The 17,574-nt window shown below is 44.7% G+C and overlaps 1 protein-coding gene across 1 annotated transcript in view; it reads right to left on the bottom strand.

Moving 5' to 3' along the window:
* The window catches only part of LOC126456844 (allergen Cr-PI-like), a 116,227-nt gene that overhangs the window by 53,487 nt on the left and 45,166 nt on the right, over positions 1-17,574 (bottom strand). Inside the window, exon 6 of the mRNA XM_050092657.1 lies at positions 5,661-5,819. Within this exon, the coding sequence (XP_049948614.1) occupies positions 5,661-5,819 (159 nt within the window). The remainder of the gene's footprint in view (positions 1-5,660; positions 5,820-17,574) is intronic.

Raw genomic sequence — 17,574 nt, 5'->3', positions numbered from 1 at the left:
GTAGTCCAGAATTAAAAACTACAAAATTGGTGGTCCGACACTGCAGCATAATATAGTAGAGCAATTGCATGTGGCTCTTGAATTCCGGATGAACGTAGATCTGTGTGCGAAAGAATTTTTTTCTTTCTCTTAAAAATTATTACGATTTTTTGATGCAGACTATCCCCCTCCCCTTTAACCATAATGTTTAATTATACTAACACGTTTGAAATTAAACTGATAATCCAGAACTTTATTACCACGCCCTTGAGGCCCCATTCATTTTAGACGATGTATAACTTTTCGCGTTTAGCGCCACGAAACGATAATCTCCTGGACACGACGGTCTCTGTGCGGAATTTTATCAAGTCCTGGAATACCTTGGCCCCAACATTAATTCATCTGCTAATGGACTGTGGCAGTTCGTATCTGTATCACTCAAAGAACTGTTCATTGTGCCTTTACCCAAAAAAGGAAACAGGGAAAGGATACATGAAAAGCGGTCTGTCACCTTACGTAACTCAGACTCTAAAATCAAAACACGGACTGTGAAACAGCGAATGCAACCGGTGTTACAAATAAATACTAGTAAAACACCAATATGGTGCGGTACTTGGACGCAGTGAAATATCAGCTGCCTGCGATCTACGGGATATCACCTGTAGTCTGGTGGTCAATAAAGATCCCCGCACGATGCTATTTTTAAACTTTTTAAAGGCATATGACCGCAAAAACCATGAATGACTGATTAAGGTATTCAGGAAGATCGGTTTTCGGCCGAAGTTTCGTCAGACTATTGCATGTCCGACAAAACTGTAATTAGGAGATATATCAGGTATCATCGCGGTACAACCCTTACTTGTACGCATACCTAGTGAACACTTGGAATCAACATCGGAACGGATAAAGTGGCTAGCATTGCTTATGCTAATGACGTCTGCTCAGCAGTACGATCCATAGCAAATCTGACGGAAGTAGAGAACAGAGTCAGCGACTACAACACGGTCACCGGTACAAAACTAAACAAGAGACAGACGACGTTGCTCCATGTAGGATGAGGCACTGTTGATGGTACTCGACTCGATTGGCGTGCAGCAAGGGGAGAACATAGATATCTCGGAGTCTACTGGGCTGCAGTACCTGACGTGATGGCAAAAAAAAAGAAATAATAATAATAATAATAATAATGGACAGACATGCTGCACAAGATTAGACCCACAACATGCACTCATTCTGACAGGGAACTAGATCTTCAGCAAAGAGTACTCACAGTCAGAATATCTATAGCCAGCAGAATGTACTATCTGGGCCAAATCCTACCAGTCTCAAAATATCTAGCAGACAGCATACAGAAGGCGTTCTATTGATATGTCCTCAGAGGCTACATTTTCAAAGTAAGCTTTGGAACGTTGGCCTTACCAACCTAATGAGGAGGTATTGGTCTCATCAGTGCCAGACACAAGTGTCGGGCATTACTAATCAACCGTACACATACAATTATCACCAATGACGTGCCGACTGTAATTAAGAACTTAACGCTAAACTGGAAGTCATGCAACATAATGCCACCAATTAATGAAGCTATGAGACCAATAACCTTTCACCATATTAAACTCTGCTACTTCGAGTTCAGTTACATACGACGAGAAAACACCCATCCACTGTATATCGATGCGAATATCTACAGTGTTTTCATGACAGATGTTAGAGAAAACAAAGTCATTGAAAAATACTCGCAAGCGAAATGGAATACCATCTAGCGAAATACCATAGCTCTCTAATGACATCACGCGTCCGGTCTACACGGTATCTAATCATCAACGACAAAGTTCCAACCAATGAGAAACTCCACAACATTCATCTGAACCCGACATCCGCCTGTACGATGTGTGGTCACGTGGACAACAGAAGTCACAGGTTCACCTGTGGTACACCTGGACTGATCACGGCACACATGCGAAGTAGACTGGCGATAATCGTCCGCACGGTTCCGCACAACGTCGACATCATGGAATCAACCAGACCAGAAAAAAATGCGATACCACCGCAGGAAGCAAAATGACGCCATTTGGAGTTTAATTCACACCGCTGCTTATATTATCAACCATCGTCAAACAACACTTGAAGAATAGTGTGCATATCAGGAATACGAACATGGAGAGATAAGAGGACAAAGAGATTACGTTGATACCTATGGTAACATACTGAAAATTGTGGTCTACATATCAACCAATTTATTTACGTCACTACTTAGCACAAAACAACGTATTATCAGAAATATGGAAAAACCAAGAAAACTTACAGAACTATCCTTTCTTAATATCGTTATTATTTCTTAGTTTTTTACTGTATTTGGCAAGGAGTCAATTTTAGTTTCTACAAGAAGACATTTTAAATCATCAGAAGATTACTTTCTTCTACCTGAAGACAGATCTCAGTTGCCATACTAACTTGGCACTATTCTTTTTAGTTACGGAAAAGGTTAAAGAAAATACAAGAAGACAGAAAATTTATGTTTCACAACTATCCAGAAGAAGGCTATTTTGTGAACAATAGCAGGGTATTTGTTGAAATTTTATAGCTCCTGTCTCTACAACTACAAATAACATCTTATATCTATATGCAGGACTAAAATAACTTTCAACAATAATATTTTCAAGATTTGACATTTAATCAGCCAGTTGAGGATTAGTGCACTGGCGTCAGGAAAATTATAAATTGTAAAAGACTGTTTCATAAGATCCATGTGTTGCCATCTGTATTCAAGTGATTAATTTATCCTGTGATGGAAATGGAACAGTTACTACAAAGAAAGGAGTTCTTTACTTAAAGTACTGTTTGAACATAAAAATTGGATAAAGTGCAAATCTAATTTTGGTGAATCCTGTACTTAATTCTTATAAACTGTTAACTGTATTTGCATTAAGTGCATATTTGTGTTCACATGTAAAGAAACGTTTCATATAAAGTAAACTTAACGTGCAGTTTGCACATTCAACTACTGCATACAGCCGGCCGAAGCGGCTGTGCGGTTAAAGGCGCTGCAGTCTGGAACCGCAAGACCGCTACGGTCGCAGGTTCGAATCCTGCCTCGGGCATGGATGTTTGTGATGTCCTTAGGTTAGTTAGGTTTAACTAGTTCTGAGTTCTAGGGGACTAATGACCTCAGCAGTTGAGTCCCATAGTGCTCAGAGCCATTTGAACAATTTTTTTTATTGCATGCAGTACAAAAATATTTCCTTTGTGAATGTAAAACCTTTTCAGTTAAAATGTTAATTGTGTTTGCATTCAGTGCTTATTTTTGTATGCATGCATTAAGATGTTAATATGTAATAAAAGCATCTGGTTGCAGAGCATGTACACCCCTTCATGACGATCATGTTTCCCGACGTTAGTGGCATTTTTCAACAAGATAATGCGCCATGTCGCAAGACCAGGAGTGTGGTGGAAAGTTTAGAGGAATGCAGAGGCGAGTCCCAATTGATGTTGTGACCCCCCCCAACTCGCCATGTCTGATGAACCCTGTCGAATACGCCTGGGATGTGACTGGACGTGGCGTCAGAGCTCCCCTTCCCGGAATTCACGGGAATTAGGTGACTTGTGTGTGCAGATGTGGTGCCATCACCCTCCAGCGACCTACCAAAGCCTCATTGGTTCCACGCCACGACGCGGTGCCGCTGTGTTATCCGTGCAAAAGGTGGACATATGGGCCACTGGGTAGTCGGTCTTAGTGTTCTGGAGGATCAGTGTATGTTGAAACATTGTTACATTCGTGCCAATTTGTGTGCAACATTTGGTCTGTTGTTGTGTCTGGATAACAGACCAACAGACAACAGCAAATAAATAAATCGTCGCTAGGCAATGAAAACCTTGTAACTCTATCTGACAATGAAATCCACGTAACTCCATTACCAAATGTAGACAATTATGCCACATAGCCTGTTGGAACCTTCCTTCTTTGAGTTGCACGGTGTCGCCACCTAGCGGCAATAATGAAAAACTCACATCTCTGGCGATATGTAGTTTGTGCTGTAAACCTTGCATCTCCGGTAATCGCCATTGCTAGTGTGCAGGGTGAACACATGCTCCGAGATTAAAACTTTTTTGATGTGGAAGTAACCTTTTTGACTGACAGACCCAACACTGCTTTACTGATATAGGTACGCGTTAGTATTTCCAGGTATTTATGTATTGTATTTTAATATACAGAATTAACAACGACCTCGTTAAATACAATGTTGATATACAAGTTTTTCATCGCGCCTAAAGCAGACTGCACTCGGTACATACGGGGTTTTAATTTTACAACTTAACAGGATCCTATACATTCTATAGTAACTACTTTGTTTTCAGCTTTGGGTAAAAAGAGTAATCTCACTCTTCATCTAATGAAACAAGCCGACAACGGGTCATATCGTATAAAATCACCGGAAGAAGATTCTAGTCAGGTTCCTCCTTGTCCTGCAACAAAAGAAAGAGTAGACCTACAAAATGAAGGTAAACCGTAGTTTATGTTGTTGTAACTTCAAGTAAGATCCTTGTTTGAAAGTTGAGGTGATTAAATTATTTAGATATATTGATGACATTATTGTTTGCACTACAGATAATGTGGAAAAAGAAGCCAATACATAGGCGAATTCCACTTCTGAGTTTGAAAGTCTTTTCGAACACAGCAGCGACGATGATATCTCCAGCGACAGTAGTGATGTGTATGATCCAGGTAAAAACAAAAATGACCATAGCAGTAACAACAACACGGAAAGAGGATGATGACGAAGTTGATGTGGGAGTAAAAAGTACTAAGCAGCGCCGTAAAAGGAAAAGCAATCAATCACTTCAAACTTTGGAGAAAGAAAAACGTATGAGGGGACAGGATTATTTATGAATGCAAAAAGATGAGTTTGGGAAAAAGAGACCAACAATGAGGAGAAGTAGGAGGGAAATGAAACTACGATGTACTTGTAAACATTCTTCCTTAAATCGGAACAGGAATTGCAAGGATATTACAGAAGAGCAGAGACAGCTAATATTTAATCATTTCTGGCAGGATATGGCTTGAAGTGAAAGAAAACTTTTTGTTAGAAGCCGTGTCTACCATGTTATAGTGCCTAATAAAGTCTTTTGACCGGATCCATATTGTGTAGCAGAAACCACTACACTTGACTAATCAGGTCCCCATGTGATTTCTACAGTTAGATTTTTGTTTCTCCTGTAAAATTTGACCAATATGAGTTACGAGGGTTTCATTGCCTAGCGACGAAATAGTGTTGTAGTGTGTCATTATTTAGTCTCTGCGTTATGTGAGGGCCTGTGATACTTACAGCTCCTTTCGTTTATAACTGTAAAAGTAGGGCCGGAGGATGAATTTTGTCATCATGTGTGTCATCGTTAGTTGAAGCACTGACGATACGTTTGAGATTTACCCGAGTACATTGGCGCAGAGCCGAATCATCAAGAAGCGCGCGTTTCATACTCTCCAACCCTTCCTGGCCTCAAGGATTCTGAGCAATTATCTCAGGGTTGTACACAGTTCCTTTAGCATGTCTTAAGGGCACCGGTTGCGGACGTTCGTATAGTAGAAGTGCTGGCGAAACACGATCAGTCGTGAAGCAACACAGAAGGTCGCACTGAAGTGCGAGTATTGCGTACAGGGCAAGCTGTACCGGGCAGTTGGGACTCACTTTCAGGAAGAGCGCGGTGGCGGCGGCGTCGCGCACGCGCCGCTCCCACGAGATGACGTCATCCACGGAGACGACGTCAGCATGGCTGGGCCGCAGGCCTTCCGGACGCGCTGCCGCCTCCCGGCCGCTCAGCAGGCGCAGCTGCGGGTCGTAGCCCTCCTGCAACAGCCGAAGGGGGTAGCAGCCAGTCCTCCACCCACTATGTGCAAAACACTTTATAGTTGCAGACAGACATTGCTTTACGTTTACAAAGCGGTTTATAGAAATATTAGACGTAGAGTCTAAACGAGGATACGACGATCTGTGGAAACAAAGAATACTATTAATACTCAAATCACAATGTTTTAATTTTAAATAGTGTATCCTGGAACACTCGAGTAAAATACAAGTACTGCGACACAGATTATTTCCCGGCCCTGCTTTTATTGCAACAATGATACATAAATAATGATACATCGAAAACATCAGTAATCGGTTGTATACAAAAATTGTAATTTCCTTTACCCGTCTTAGGCACTTAGTGGCCTTCTTCTACAGCATTATTTGCGAATGTCAACACTATTGCATTATTTGTGAGTTCCAACAATAAGATGCTTGCAGCATATTGCTGTGGTCATGTAGTTCACAGCTCCAGTACAAAATGCGATGGTTATAACCTTCTGAGGAAGTGCACTGAAACCGATTAAGAAAACTGAATTTCCTTTATGCAGCTGTTTGCTGATTATTTCGATGTACAAAACTGAAGTTGCTGAAGATGGATAAAATATTACAATAAACTGATGACAATTGACCCCACTGAAAGAGGCCACCAAAAACATCGACGATTGTAGGTGTTTCTAATAAAATAATTATTGTGTGGTACAGAGAGAGTCTTCAACTATGACAAGTAGGATATATTATTCAAAATCTTGACTTACTCACAAAAAATAAACAGACACAAAATAATCTACGTTTAAAGCTGTGACTGAGGGGAAGAAATCTGAAAAATCAACAGAGAAGTGAGGTAAGACATGCACATACGTACCATTAAGTACAAGCGAAAACAAATGAAAAAGCTACAAAAGCTGGTGCGATGCGTAGTGAAATCATAAACACAAAATCTGGGGACACACACACACACACACACACACACACACACACACAACAGTGGACGTGTAATATACTCTGAAGTGCAGCCGGCCGGTGTGGCCGAGCGGTTCTAGGCGCTACTGTCTGGAACCCCCGACCGCTACGGTCGCAGGTTCGAATCCTGCCTCGGGCATGGATGTGTGTGATGTCCTTAGGTTAGTTAGGTTTAAGTAGATCTAAGTTTTAGGGGACTGATGACCACAGATGACAAGTCCCATAGTGCTCAGAACCATTTGAACCATTCTTGTACTGAAGTGCCAAAGAAACTGGTATAGGCATGCGTATTCAAATACAGAGATATGTAAACAGGCAGAATACGGCGCTGCGGTCGGAAACGCCTATATAAGACAACAAGTGTCTGGCGCCGCTGTTAGATCGGTTACTGCTGCTACAATTCCAGATTAACAAGATTTAAGTGAGTTTGAACGTGGTGCTATTGTCGGCGCAGGAGCGATGGGACACAGCATCTCCGGAGTAGCGATGGAGATTTTCCAGTACGACCATTTCACGAGTGTACGGAGAATATCAGGAATCCGGTACATTATCAAATCTGCGACATCGCTGCTGCCGGAAAAATATCTTGCAAGAACGGAAGCAAAGACAACTGAAGAGAAGCGTTCAATGTGTCAGAATTGTTACATTCCGCAAATTGCTGCACATTTCAATACTGGGCCATCAACAAGTGTCAGCGTGCGAACCATTCGACGAAGTATCATCGATATGGGTTTTCAGGGTCAAAGGCTTACTCGTGTTCCCTTGATGACTGCACGACACAAAGCTTTACGCCTAGACTGGGCCCGTCAACACAGACAATGGACTGTCGATGACTGGAAACATGTTGCTTGGTTGGAGCAGACTCGTTTCGAATTGTATCGGGCGGGTGGACTTGTATGGAGACAACCTCATGAATCCAACGACCCCGCACATTAGCAGGAGACTGTACAAGCTGGTGGAGGCTCCGTAACGGTGTAGAGGGTGTGCTGTTTGAGTGATATGGGACTTCTGATACTTCTAGATACGACTCTGACTGGTGTCACGTACGTAAGCATCCTCTCTGTTCACCTGCATCCATTAGTGTCCATAGTCCATTCCGACGACCTTGGGCAATTACAGCAGGACAATTCGACACCCTATACGTCCAGAATTGCGACATAGTGGCTTCAGGGAGACTCTTCTGAGTTTAAACACTTCCGCTGGCCACCGAACTCCCCGGACATGAACAGTATTGAGCATACCTGGGATGTCTTGCAACGTGCTGTTCAGAAGAGATCTCCACACCCTAGTAGTTGTACGGATTTATGGACAACCCTGCAGGATTCATGGTGACAATTCCCTCCATTACTACTCCAGATATTAGTCGAGTCCATGCCACGTCGTTTTGCGACACTTCTGCGTGCTCGTGGGGACCCTACGCGATATTAGGCAGGTGTACCGGTTTCTTTGCCTCTTCAGTATTTTCCATCGCAGAGTGAAGGGGCAGCCAACATGAAGCTATAGAGGTAGGTGAAATGCTTGTTTAATGGAAAGTGAGAGCCCAATCCGCCAGGGCGCAAGATGATAAGGTCGTTACCGAAGGTTTCTCGAAGCAAATGACGTACGATACGCCCCATATGCATGAAATGTTCGAATGTGTGTGAAATCTTATGGGACTTAACTGCTAAGGTCATCAGTCCCTAAGCTTACACACTACTTAAATTATCCTATGGACAAACACACACACCCTTGCCCGAGGGAGGACTTGAACTCTGCCGGGACCAGCCGCACAGTCCATGACTGCAGCGCCCTAGACCGCTCGGCTAATCCCGCGCAGCCTATGCATGAAAATAGTGGTGTGGACGCAGTTGCAGTCTTGCAAACTTGGAATCATGTGTTGCACAAGGAGGTCCTTATAGCATGCAGATGTCACTATACATCTAACATGAACACGAAGCGTAATCTCCTCGAAGAAAATCGGACCCAGAATGACGGATCTTGTGAGACCACATCACACAGTCACATAATCTGAGCGCAGCGACGTTTCTGCACGACAGCTGCGGAGTAGAACCTCGTGTCAACATTTATGTGCATTCATTGGACTGTCCAGAGTGAAATGTGCCTCGCCGTCCGAAGGGTATTCACCGACCACATTTTCATGCTTGCCGGAAAACTAAGTGAAAATTCATGGCATTGTAGCCTATCGTGGCAGGCAAACACCACTTGAGCGATGTCGAAGCGGTTATCTAAAACTTAGGCCCTAGAGTAGCCAGGAGGCTGAGCGTCTGTCGAGGTTTCTGACCCTTTGTCGTTTTATTCACCCCCCTCCACCACCCCCTGGAAAAACACCATCGGAGAGCGCGAGACAAGAAAGGAGGGATGAAAAAGAATATGAACCCGTTGCTGCTTCTCATCACGTTCCGATTCCGTCGAATGGTTTTTAACAGTCCCTACTGATTCCAAGCTATACATCAGAGCAAAAATTACGGTCGCCCTACTCCAAAGAGTCAGATCTCGTTGGTGGGGTTGCAGCCCCTCTAATGTGGTTTTAAACGACTAAGAGATGACAGCAGTGTCGAAAATTGTGAAGAACATTGCCATGTTGCTCATCGCACTGAGAACTGTCGTTGTCGACCGCGAAATGTGTGGGAATCAGCGCCACAAGCCGCCCCCTGTGACGTTTTTGCGTCGATTCAAAAATGGTTCAAATGGCTCTGAGCACTATGGGACTTAGCTGCTGAGGTCATCAGTCCCCTAGACTTAGAACTACTTAAACCTAACTAACCTAAGGACATCACACACACCCATGCCCGAGGCAGGATTCGAACCTACGACCGTAGCAGCAGCTTGGTTCCGGCCTGAAGCGCTTAGAACTGCTCGGCCACAGCGGCCGCCTTTCGCGTCCATTCTGTCTGAAATGTTTTCCTCGACCACTCACAAAAAAACGCGTGATTTCAATGATGATTGCAGCCTTTCTGATCCTTATCGCTGAAGCATCAGGCGAAATGTGGGTAAGAGAGGGCTGTGGCGGTTTCTCATAGTGCAACATGTTCATGGATGGGCTGCACAGATTTATGGTGATGTTTAGTGCCCATCATTAACCCACTATAGAGCTCATGTGAACTTCTGATCTGATGCCTTTTTCTTGCATGTGTAGACACCTTGTTGCTGAAAGTATGGCCGAACCTGATAGTGACCACTGTGCGCCACGCTTTTTCACTATTAGAGAGGAAGGTTATAGGTATCCTTGATTTGAATTTCAGACTTATGCGTCTGAATAGGAGACAGTTATGGTGTTCCGTAAATGTGAGCCTTTAATTTTGTTACCCAGAGCAGACGTGGTGTACCTCCTACATGACAGAAACCTGCAACCATGAATAACACTCGTGTCCCGGAGGTGGCCACGAATCAGGCGTCGCCCACCGTGACACGAACACGCGCCTGCGTGCCGAATACGGATCCGTGCTCGTTCTTCGTGTTGCTGACTACTCCGGACAAGCACATCGACAACGATTATTTGCCCCGTTATCTCTTGCAGCCCCCGTGAGAGGTGCGAAGTCCACCGCCGGCACAGATCGGCGCCGCGACAGCGGGCACTGTTTTCCTGCAACACGTGAAGTGCTCGCCAACAGCTCGTCCTGTATCCGTGCATCGTGACAGTATTTAAGCCGGCTCTCAACCACGAATCGACAGTTCGGTGTCAGCTACTGAATCAGTTATTCCGTCGATCCCTCTGCGCCAGGCGCGGGCAGCATCTGCAGCCCACAAATCAGCTCACTAAGGAATCATCGTCGAAATAGTCACCTTGCAGTTCTTATCTTCTAATCTCCACGTAACTAAGGCTAGCGACCCTACTTCTTCAGAATTTTGCCTTATACCAGCTAAGTACTGATTGTGTGATTAACTTCCTATCAAGTGGTATTTGTTCCGGCGTAACCACGAGCGCCGGCACGAACATGAAGAATGCAAGAGCAGATAAGGCTGTGAGCTGACGTCAGCCAATAGTACAGTGACTAGGACCGCACCATGACAAGAGCGTCCTCTATACGAAGAGAATATAAGCACCGCTCCTGCCACCCTCGGTCGGACGGCAGTAGACCGCCACTAGCAGACCGGCAGAGTATAAGACGCGAACACAAGTAGAGCCGTCATCCTAACTGCTATACTGAGACTTGTGCCTCATATTAATCACTTGCATGGACATTGTATGTAGCAAAGGACACAGGTTGCCCATAGTTTGTGACAAGTTCTTGCAAACCGAAGTTAAGTATTGTCAATCTACTTTACTGTCATAAAAACTATTAATGTGATTTGCTTGAATTGTTGTGTGGCTATCCGAGAAAGCAGCATCCATTAGGCGCACTATAAGAGACGAGTTGGCAAGAATCGACAGTAGTCTGTACGGAATTTCCACAAGCTTGTTATTGGTGAATCTAGACTTGAATCATTTGTTATTCGTTTTGACTTCCGGCACTGAATGATTATTTCCGTTCGTAGTATGTAACTCAAAACTCCGCAAAAAGAGACATGTTCTTTAATGCTTCAATAAAACCAATCTATATTGTCAGATATGAAGTAAAATTTGAAATTTTCCCGGTGAATAAACTGTTCAAATAGATTTCGGGCTTGCAGCCGGTCGTCGTAAACTTCATTGCACGATATTTCGACTGGACAACTGCCAGCCATCTTCAGGTAAGCCGAACGAGGACTGATGAAGACTTTTTTTTTCTTTATTGTGATTTTAAACACCTTATACAAAGGCGGGCTGTCAGCAGCACAATACGCCGCTCTTCAGCCTCGAGTTTGACAACATGTAGCACATAAAGGTGGCACAGAGAAGACGGTCAAAACGGTGGACAAAAAAATGTAGACACTAAAAATCGAAAAAACATGGAGCCGTTCACGCTGGACGAGAAACAGCACTAACACTAGGCGACACGGTGCACAGAACATGGATGATGGCGACGGCATGTGAACGGTGGCGGCGTGACGGCGTACAACACTACACACAAACGAAGGCACACACACGAAACACTGACGGCGACGATCTCCGGCGCGCGAATGTTCACTGAGCGTGTACGAGTCCGGGGACCTGCCAAGAGTGGTGTTGGAGGAGGAGGAGGAGGAGGGGAATGGGAGAGGGGAGAGCAGAGATGCCATGGGCAGAGGAGAGAGGGGGAGGGAGGAAGGGGGAGGGGGATTGTGGTGTCACCGCCAGACACCACACTTGCTAGGTGGTAGCTTAAATCGGCCGCGGTCCATTTAGTACATGTCGGACCCGCATGTCGCCACTGTGTGATCGCAGACCTAGCGCCACCACAAGGCAGATCTCGTGATACGAACGAGCACTCGCCCCAGTTGTACGACGACATTGCTAGCGACAATACGGACGAAGCCTTCCTCTCATTTGCCGAGAGACAGTTAGAATAGCCTTCTGCTAAGTCCATGGCTACGACCTAGCAAGGCGCCATTAGCCTTACATAGTCTGAGAATTATAGTATAAATGTCTCAAGAAGAATGCTGTAGTCATCAAATAATAAAGTTAAGTATAAAGCAGCTACGTACTTTTCTTGCTACCATTCAATAGTTATCCTGTTCCAGAATTCACGCCCGTCGGCGTGTGTGTACGCGTGCCTTTCTTTCGGCTACTTCAGTGTGGCGTAACAGTCTTGTTACGTCACAACAGGGATGAAGACGTTCTCCACCCTGTCTTATATAGTGCGCTGACAGTACTGCCCTGTATGCGCAGCAGTCGCGGAGACAGAAGGGCCACACCGCCCGGCGACAGCGCCCTCGCTGGTGGAACTTTAGTACTCAGCTGCCGTTGGTATTTCCGCTGGCCGCAGCTATCTAAGTCTTCTGGCGTCCTCGTCTAGAGCAAATTTCGGAGATGACGGGATTCCATGCGTTATTCAATTGGTAACCACGGTCACGGTTCATTACATTTCCCGCGATGCGTATTTCAACGGATTCTTTGATAATGGAGTCCCAAAAAGTTGTTGCTGTGGCCAAAATCGAAGTTTTGACGTGCTCCATTGAATGTCCGTTAGAAATACAATGTTCTGCAACTGCAGACTTACTGGGTTGCAGTAGGCGAGTACAACGTTGATGTTCTGTACAACGCTCTTCCACTGTACGCGTTGTCTGTCCTATATAGGCCATACCACATTGACACGGTATTTTGTAAATTCCCGCCTTCCGCAGTAACAAATCATCCTTCACCGATCCCAGCAATCCGAAATCTTAGAAGGCGGACGAAAAACCAATTTCACATGAGAATTATTAAGAATCCTTGTTATCTTGAAGGAGATATTTCCAAAGAAGGGAAGAAAAGCTAGGGACTTGGCTGGCGCGTTCTCCTCTTTATCCACTTCCCGGTTCCTGGCTCTAGTTGAGAAGTCCATGTTAATTTGCCGGTCGTGAACCCATTGTCTCTGAACACCGTCCCCAAATGTGCAAGTTCCTTAGGCAAATTCTCTGCATCCGACACCGTATGTGCCCTGTGCACAACGGTTTTAAGTACACTCATGGTCTGGGATGGGTGATGGCAACTTGAAGAATGCAAGTACAAAACAGTGTGAATGGGCTTACGATAAACAGAATTTCCCACTGAGCCGTCACTCTTCCGTTTAACCAAAACATCCAGGTATGGAAGGCAGCCATCTTTCTCTAGTTCCATAGTAAATCGAATATTCTCATGGATGGACTTAAGATGATGAAAAAACTCCATTAACTTTTCTTCTCCGTGGGACTACACTATGGAAGTATCATCGACGTATCTCCAAAAAAGAGTCGTTTTTCAGATCGCTGATTCAAGTGCTCTCTCCTCAAAATCCTCCATAAAAAGATTAGCCACCAGAGGAGACACAGGGCTGCCCATGTCGACACAGTAAGACTGTTCAAAATATTCCTGGTTAAACATAAAATAAGTTGAGGAAAGAGCATGTCGAAACAAAGCAGTGATGTCCGATTGAAACTGTTACCCAGTTTTTTACCTAGGCAGTGTTCTCACTGCGCCTCCACCAGCGCACCACATATAACTAGATTTATGTATTGACTGCATTTCACTAAAACTGCTTTGGTGACCGTGGGCTTTCTAGTAATGGTGTTTCGGCTTTCATACCCCTTCTGCAAAACATGCTTGCCAGTCCACGTCGTAATAACGCCATTATGTACTCCATGCGGCTGCCCGCCCAAGCACTTCTTCGTATGAAGAGAAAAGTAAGAGGCCTTTAATATCAAGTCTGGACTCCCAATAAATCACTGAAGTTATTAATTCAGCAGCTTGCGGTGAGCAGGACTACAGGTACTCAGCAGAGCCTCTTCGTTTGCTTATGCAGCTACGTCGATTGTCACTGGTTTCGAGGTGGACCTCTGTAGGATGCCTGCAGTTCAGTGGAAATTGTGAGAGAAGAGTCTGCGAGGAAGCAGTAAATCAGATGTTACGTAATGAAATACCGTAACAGTGGTGTTTGAATAGTAGGCAAGGCCAGAGTTTCTTTGGAAGTGAAATGGTAGGGACATTGGTTTCTGTATCCAGCTCAGCTGATGCTTTGGATCCTGTACGTAACAAGCCTTTTTTCCGGCTACTGAAACTTATGTTATTACAGAAACTGGAGCAGCTGCATACGACAGAATAAAATAATGTAAATCAATATGTCAAAGAAAACAGTACAAAGTTTGAGTGAAGGCGTTGAAGAATAATTGCATTTACTGAAAGTGAACCCAAGCGTTCGATGGAAAGGAAAGGAAATGAACAGAGTATGTCCTGGAGTCATTCAGAGAAACTAAATAGGATTTCCGTATGTAAGTGTGGTTGAATGTGAGAGGGATAGTTTACAGTTTGCATCAGCAGTTTTCAGTTATAGCAATGTTACAGCGATTTCAATGTGCAATGGGTAGATGCGTGTTAGACATTTACTAGGACGGACCATAAAAACAAGAAATTCACCGGGAAAGGGGCGGAAGAAATAATTATGACTATGATGAATTGGAATGGAAATGGGGGAATATGAAAGCGAGATGAATCAATAAGAGATGGACCTAAGAAGTTCTTTACCGGATTCAGAGAGATAAGGCAAGGAAAAGAGAAAGAAAGATTAGTGTTCAATATCCGGTTGACAGCTAGGTCATCAGGGACGGAGTGCCAGTTCGGCTTAGGAAAGGATGGAGAAGAAAATCGGCCGTGCCCGTTTTGAAGGAACCATTCCGGCTTCTGTCTTAAGCGAGTTGGGGTAATTACGGAAAACCTGATTACAGAAAACCTAAATCAGGATGGTTGCGCTGGAATTTGAACCGATGTCCTCTCGAAAGCGAGTAAATGACATTATGTAACAGGCAGGAGCAACGTGGATGTGTACAACTGAATAGTAAAGTAGCCAGGCGAAGGATCACAATGATCTCTGTGGACCACTGTGTGTGGTGTACATCTTGTACCATATAGATACACGGTCCTCCGTCGATGGTGTAAATAATGGCAATGGAGTGGCCTGCTTGTGTCAGTTGTTTGTGTGCAATCAGCGCAGTAACACGGATCTACACTGTCTGATCAAAAGAACACAGACAGCTAATAGTAGACACTAATATGGGGTGCATCCGCTTTCGCCTTTATGACGGATGGAACTCTGCTGGCGCCACCTTCGGGGAACTGACATATATGTGGAGGAATGAACCGACGCAGAAGATAATGATGGTGCATTCTGGGGTATGGAGAAAAGCCGACGTCCTCACTGATCTCAAAGGTGTTCCACTATGTTCGGGTCGGGGATCTAAGCAGAGTAGTTCATTCCAGAAATGTTGCCGTCCACAAGTACAGGGCTATTACAAATGATTGAAGCGATTTCAGAGATTCACTGTAGCTCCATTCATTGACATATGGTCACGACACACTACAGATACGTAGAAAAACTCATAAAGTTTCGTTCGGCTGAAGCCGCACTTCAGGTTTCTGCCGCCAGAGCGCTCGAGAGCGCAGTGAGACAGAATGGCGACAGGAGCCGAGAATGCGTATGTCGTGCTTGAAATGCACTCACATCAGTCAGTCATAACAGTGCAACGACACTTCAGGACGAAGTTCAACAAAGATCCACCAACTGCTAACTCCATTCGGCGATGGTATGCGCAGTTTAAAGCTTCTGGATGCCTCTGTGAGGGTCGGCCTGCAGTGAGCGAAGAAACGGTTGAACGCGTACGGGCAAGTTTCACGCGTAGCCCGCGGAAGTCGACGAATAAAGCAAGCAGGGAGGTAAACGTACCACAGCTGACGGTTTGGAAAATCTTACGGAAAAGGCTAAAGCAGAAGCATTACCGTTTACAATTCCTACAAGCCGTGACACCCGATGACAAAGTCAGAAGCTTGTGGGCGGAACTTGATTATCGGCTTGATGTTTGCCGAATCACTAAAGGGGCACATATCGAACATTTGTGAATGCCTAAAAAAACTTTTTGAGTTTTTGTATGTGTGTGCAAAGCATTGTGAAAATATCTCAAATAATAAAGTTATTGTAGAGCTATGAAATCGCTTCAATCATTTGTAATAACCCTGTACTTGCCTCATAGATGCTGTTTTATGACATCGCGCATTGTTATCCTGATACACACAGTTATCGTCTCCCAGCTGACCCTCAACTGCAAGCAGTGCACAAGACTGTAAAATGTGGTCAAATCGTTCAGAATTTAGCGTTTTAATGCGTGGTAAGGGGACCATAAACTAATGATGAAGATGAGGTCCGATACTCCTTGACAGAGCGGAGGGGACGATTTGTGAGAACCGCACCGCCGTACTAGGCAAGGCCATTGCCTTCCTCCAACCGTAATTGGGATGAACGATGACGATAAGGACGACACAGTAACACCCAATCATCTCGAGATAGGTGAAAATCCTTGACCCTTCCGGGAATTGAACCCGGTTCACCGTCCTCGGGAAGCAAGAACGCTAGAGCGAGACTACGAGCTGCGGAAAAACCACAGAAAATACCCCCATACCATACCATCATCTGCTCCGTGCTTCGATATTGGTACTACATATGATGGAGGATAAAGTACTGCAAGCGTGCACCAAACCCAAACCCTTAGAGCGGACTGCAGCAACATACAGCGTGATTTATCTCACAAAGTTACTAGTTTCCATTCATCCAGTTCCTAGTTGCGTCGCTGTTTACACCACCTCGAGCGTCCCTTAGCATTGACTATGGAAGTACACCGAAGAACTAAAGAAACTGGTACAGCTGACTAATATCGTGTAGGGCCCCCGCGAGCACCCAGAACTGCCGCAACACGACGTGGCATGGACTCGACTTATGTCTGAAGTAGTGCTGAAGGGGACTGACACAACGAATCGTGCAGGGCTGTGCATAAATGCGTAAGAGAACGAGGGGGTGGACATCTCTTCTGAACAGCACGTTGCAAGGCAATAATGTCAATTCTGGTGAGTTTAAACTCAGAAGAGTGTTCCTGGTACCACTCTATAACAATTCTAGACGTGTGGGGTGTCAGGTTCTCCTGCTCGTTATTGTCAAGTCCGTTGGAATGCACAATGGCCATGAATGGACGACAGGTGATCAGACAGGATTCTTACAAACGTGTCACCTGTCAGAGTCGTATCTAGACGTATTCGCACGCTGACATTTATTGACGAGCCAGCATTGAAATCTACAGCAGTCTGCGGAAGGGTTGCACTTCCGTCACGCTCGACGATTCTCTTCAGCCATTGTTGGTCCCGTTCTTGCAGGATCTTTCTCCGCATCGATGTGGTAAATTTCTGTCACTGTTTTAAAGTTGCTTTCCTAGAAAGTCATACGAAAGATCCACAAAA

The sequence above is a fragment of the Schistocerca serialis genome, chromosome 2 (genome assembly GCF_023864345.2).
Source record: "Schistocerca serialis cubense isolate TAMUIC-IGC-003099 chromosome 2, iqSchSeri2.2, whole genome shotgun sequence".
In the NCBI taxonomy this organism is placed as follows: Eukaryota; Metazoa; Arthropoda; class Insecta; order Orthoptera; family Acrididae; genus Schistocerca; species Schistocerca serialis.
This window is presented reverse-complemented; position numbering and strand designations above follow the sequence as displayed.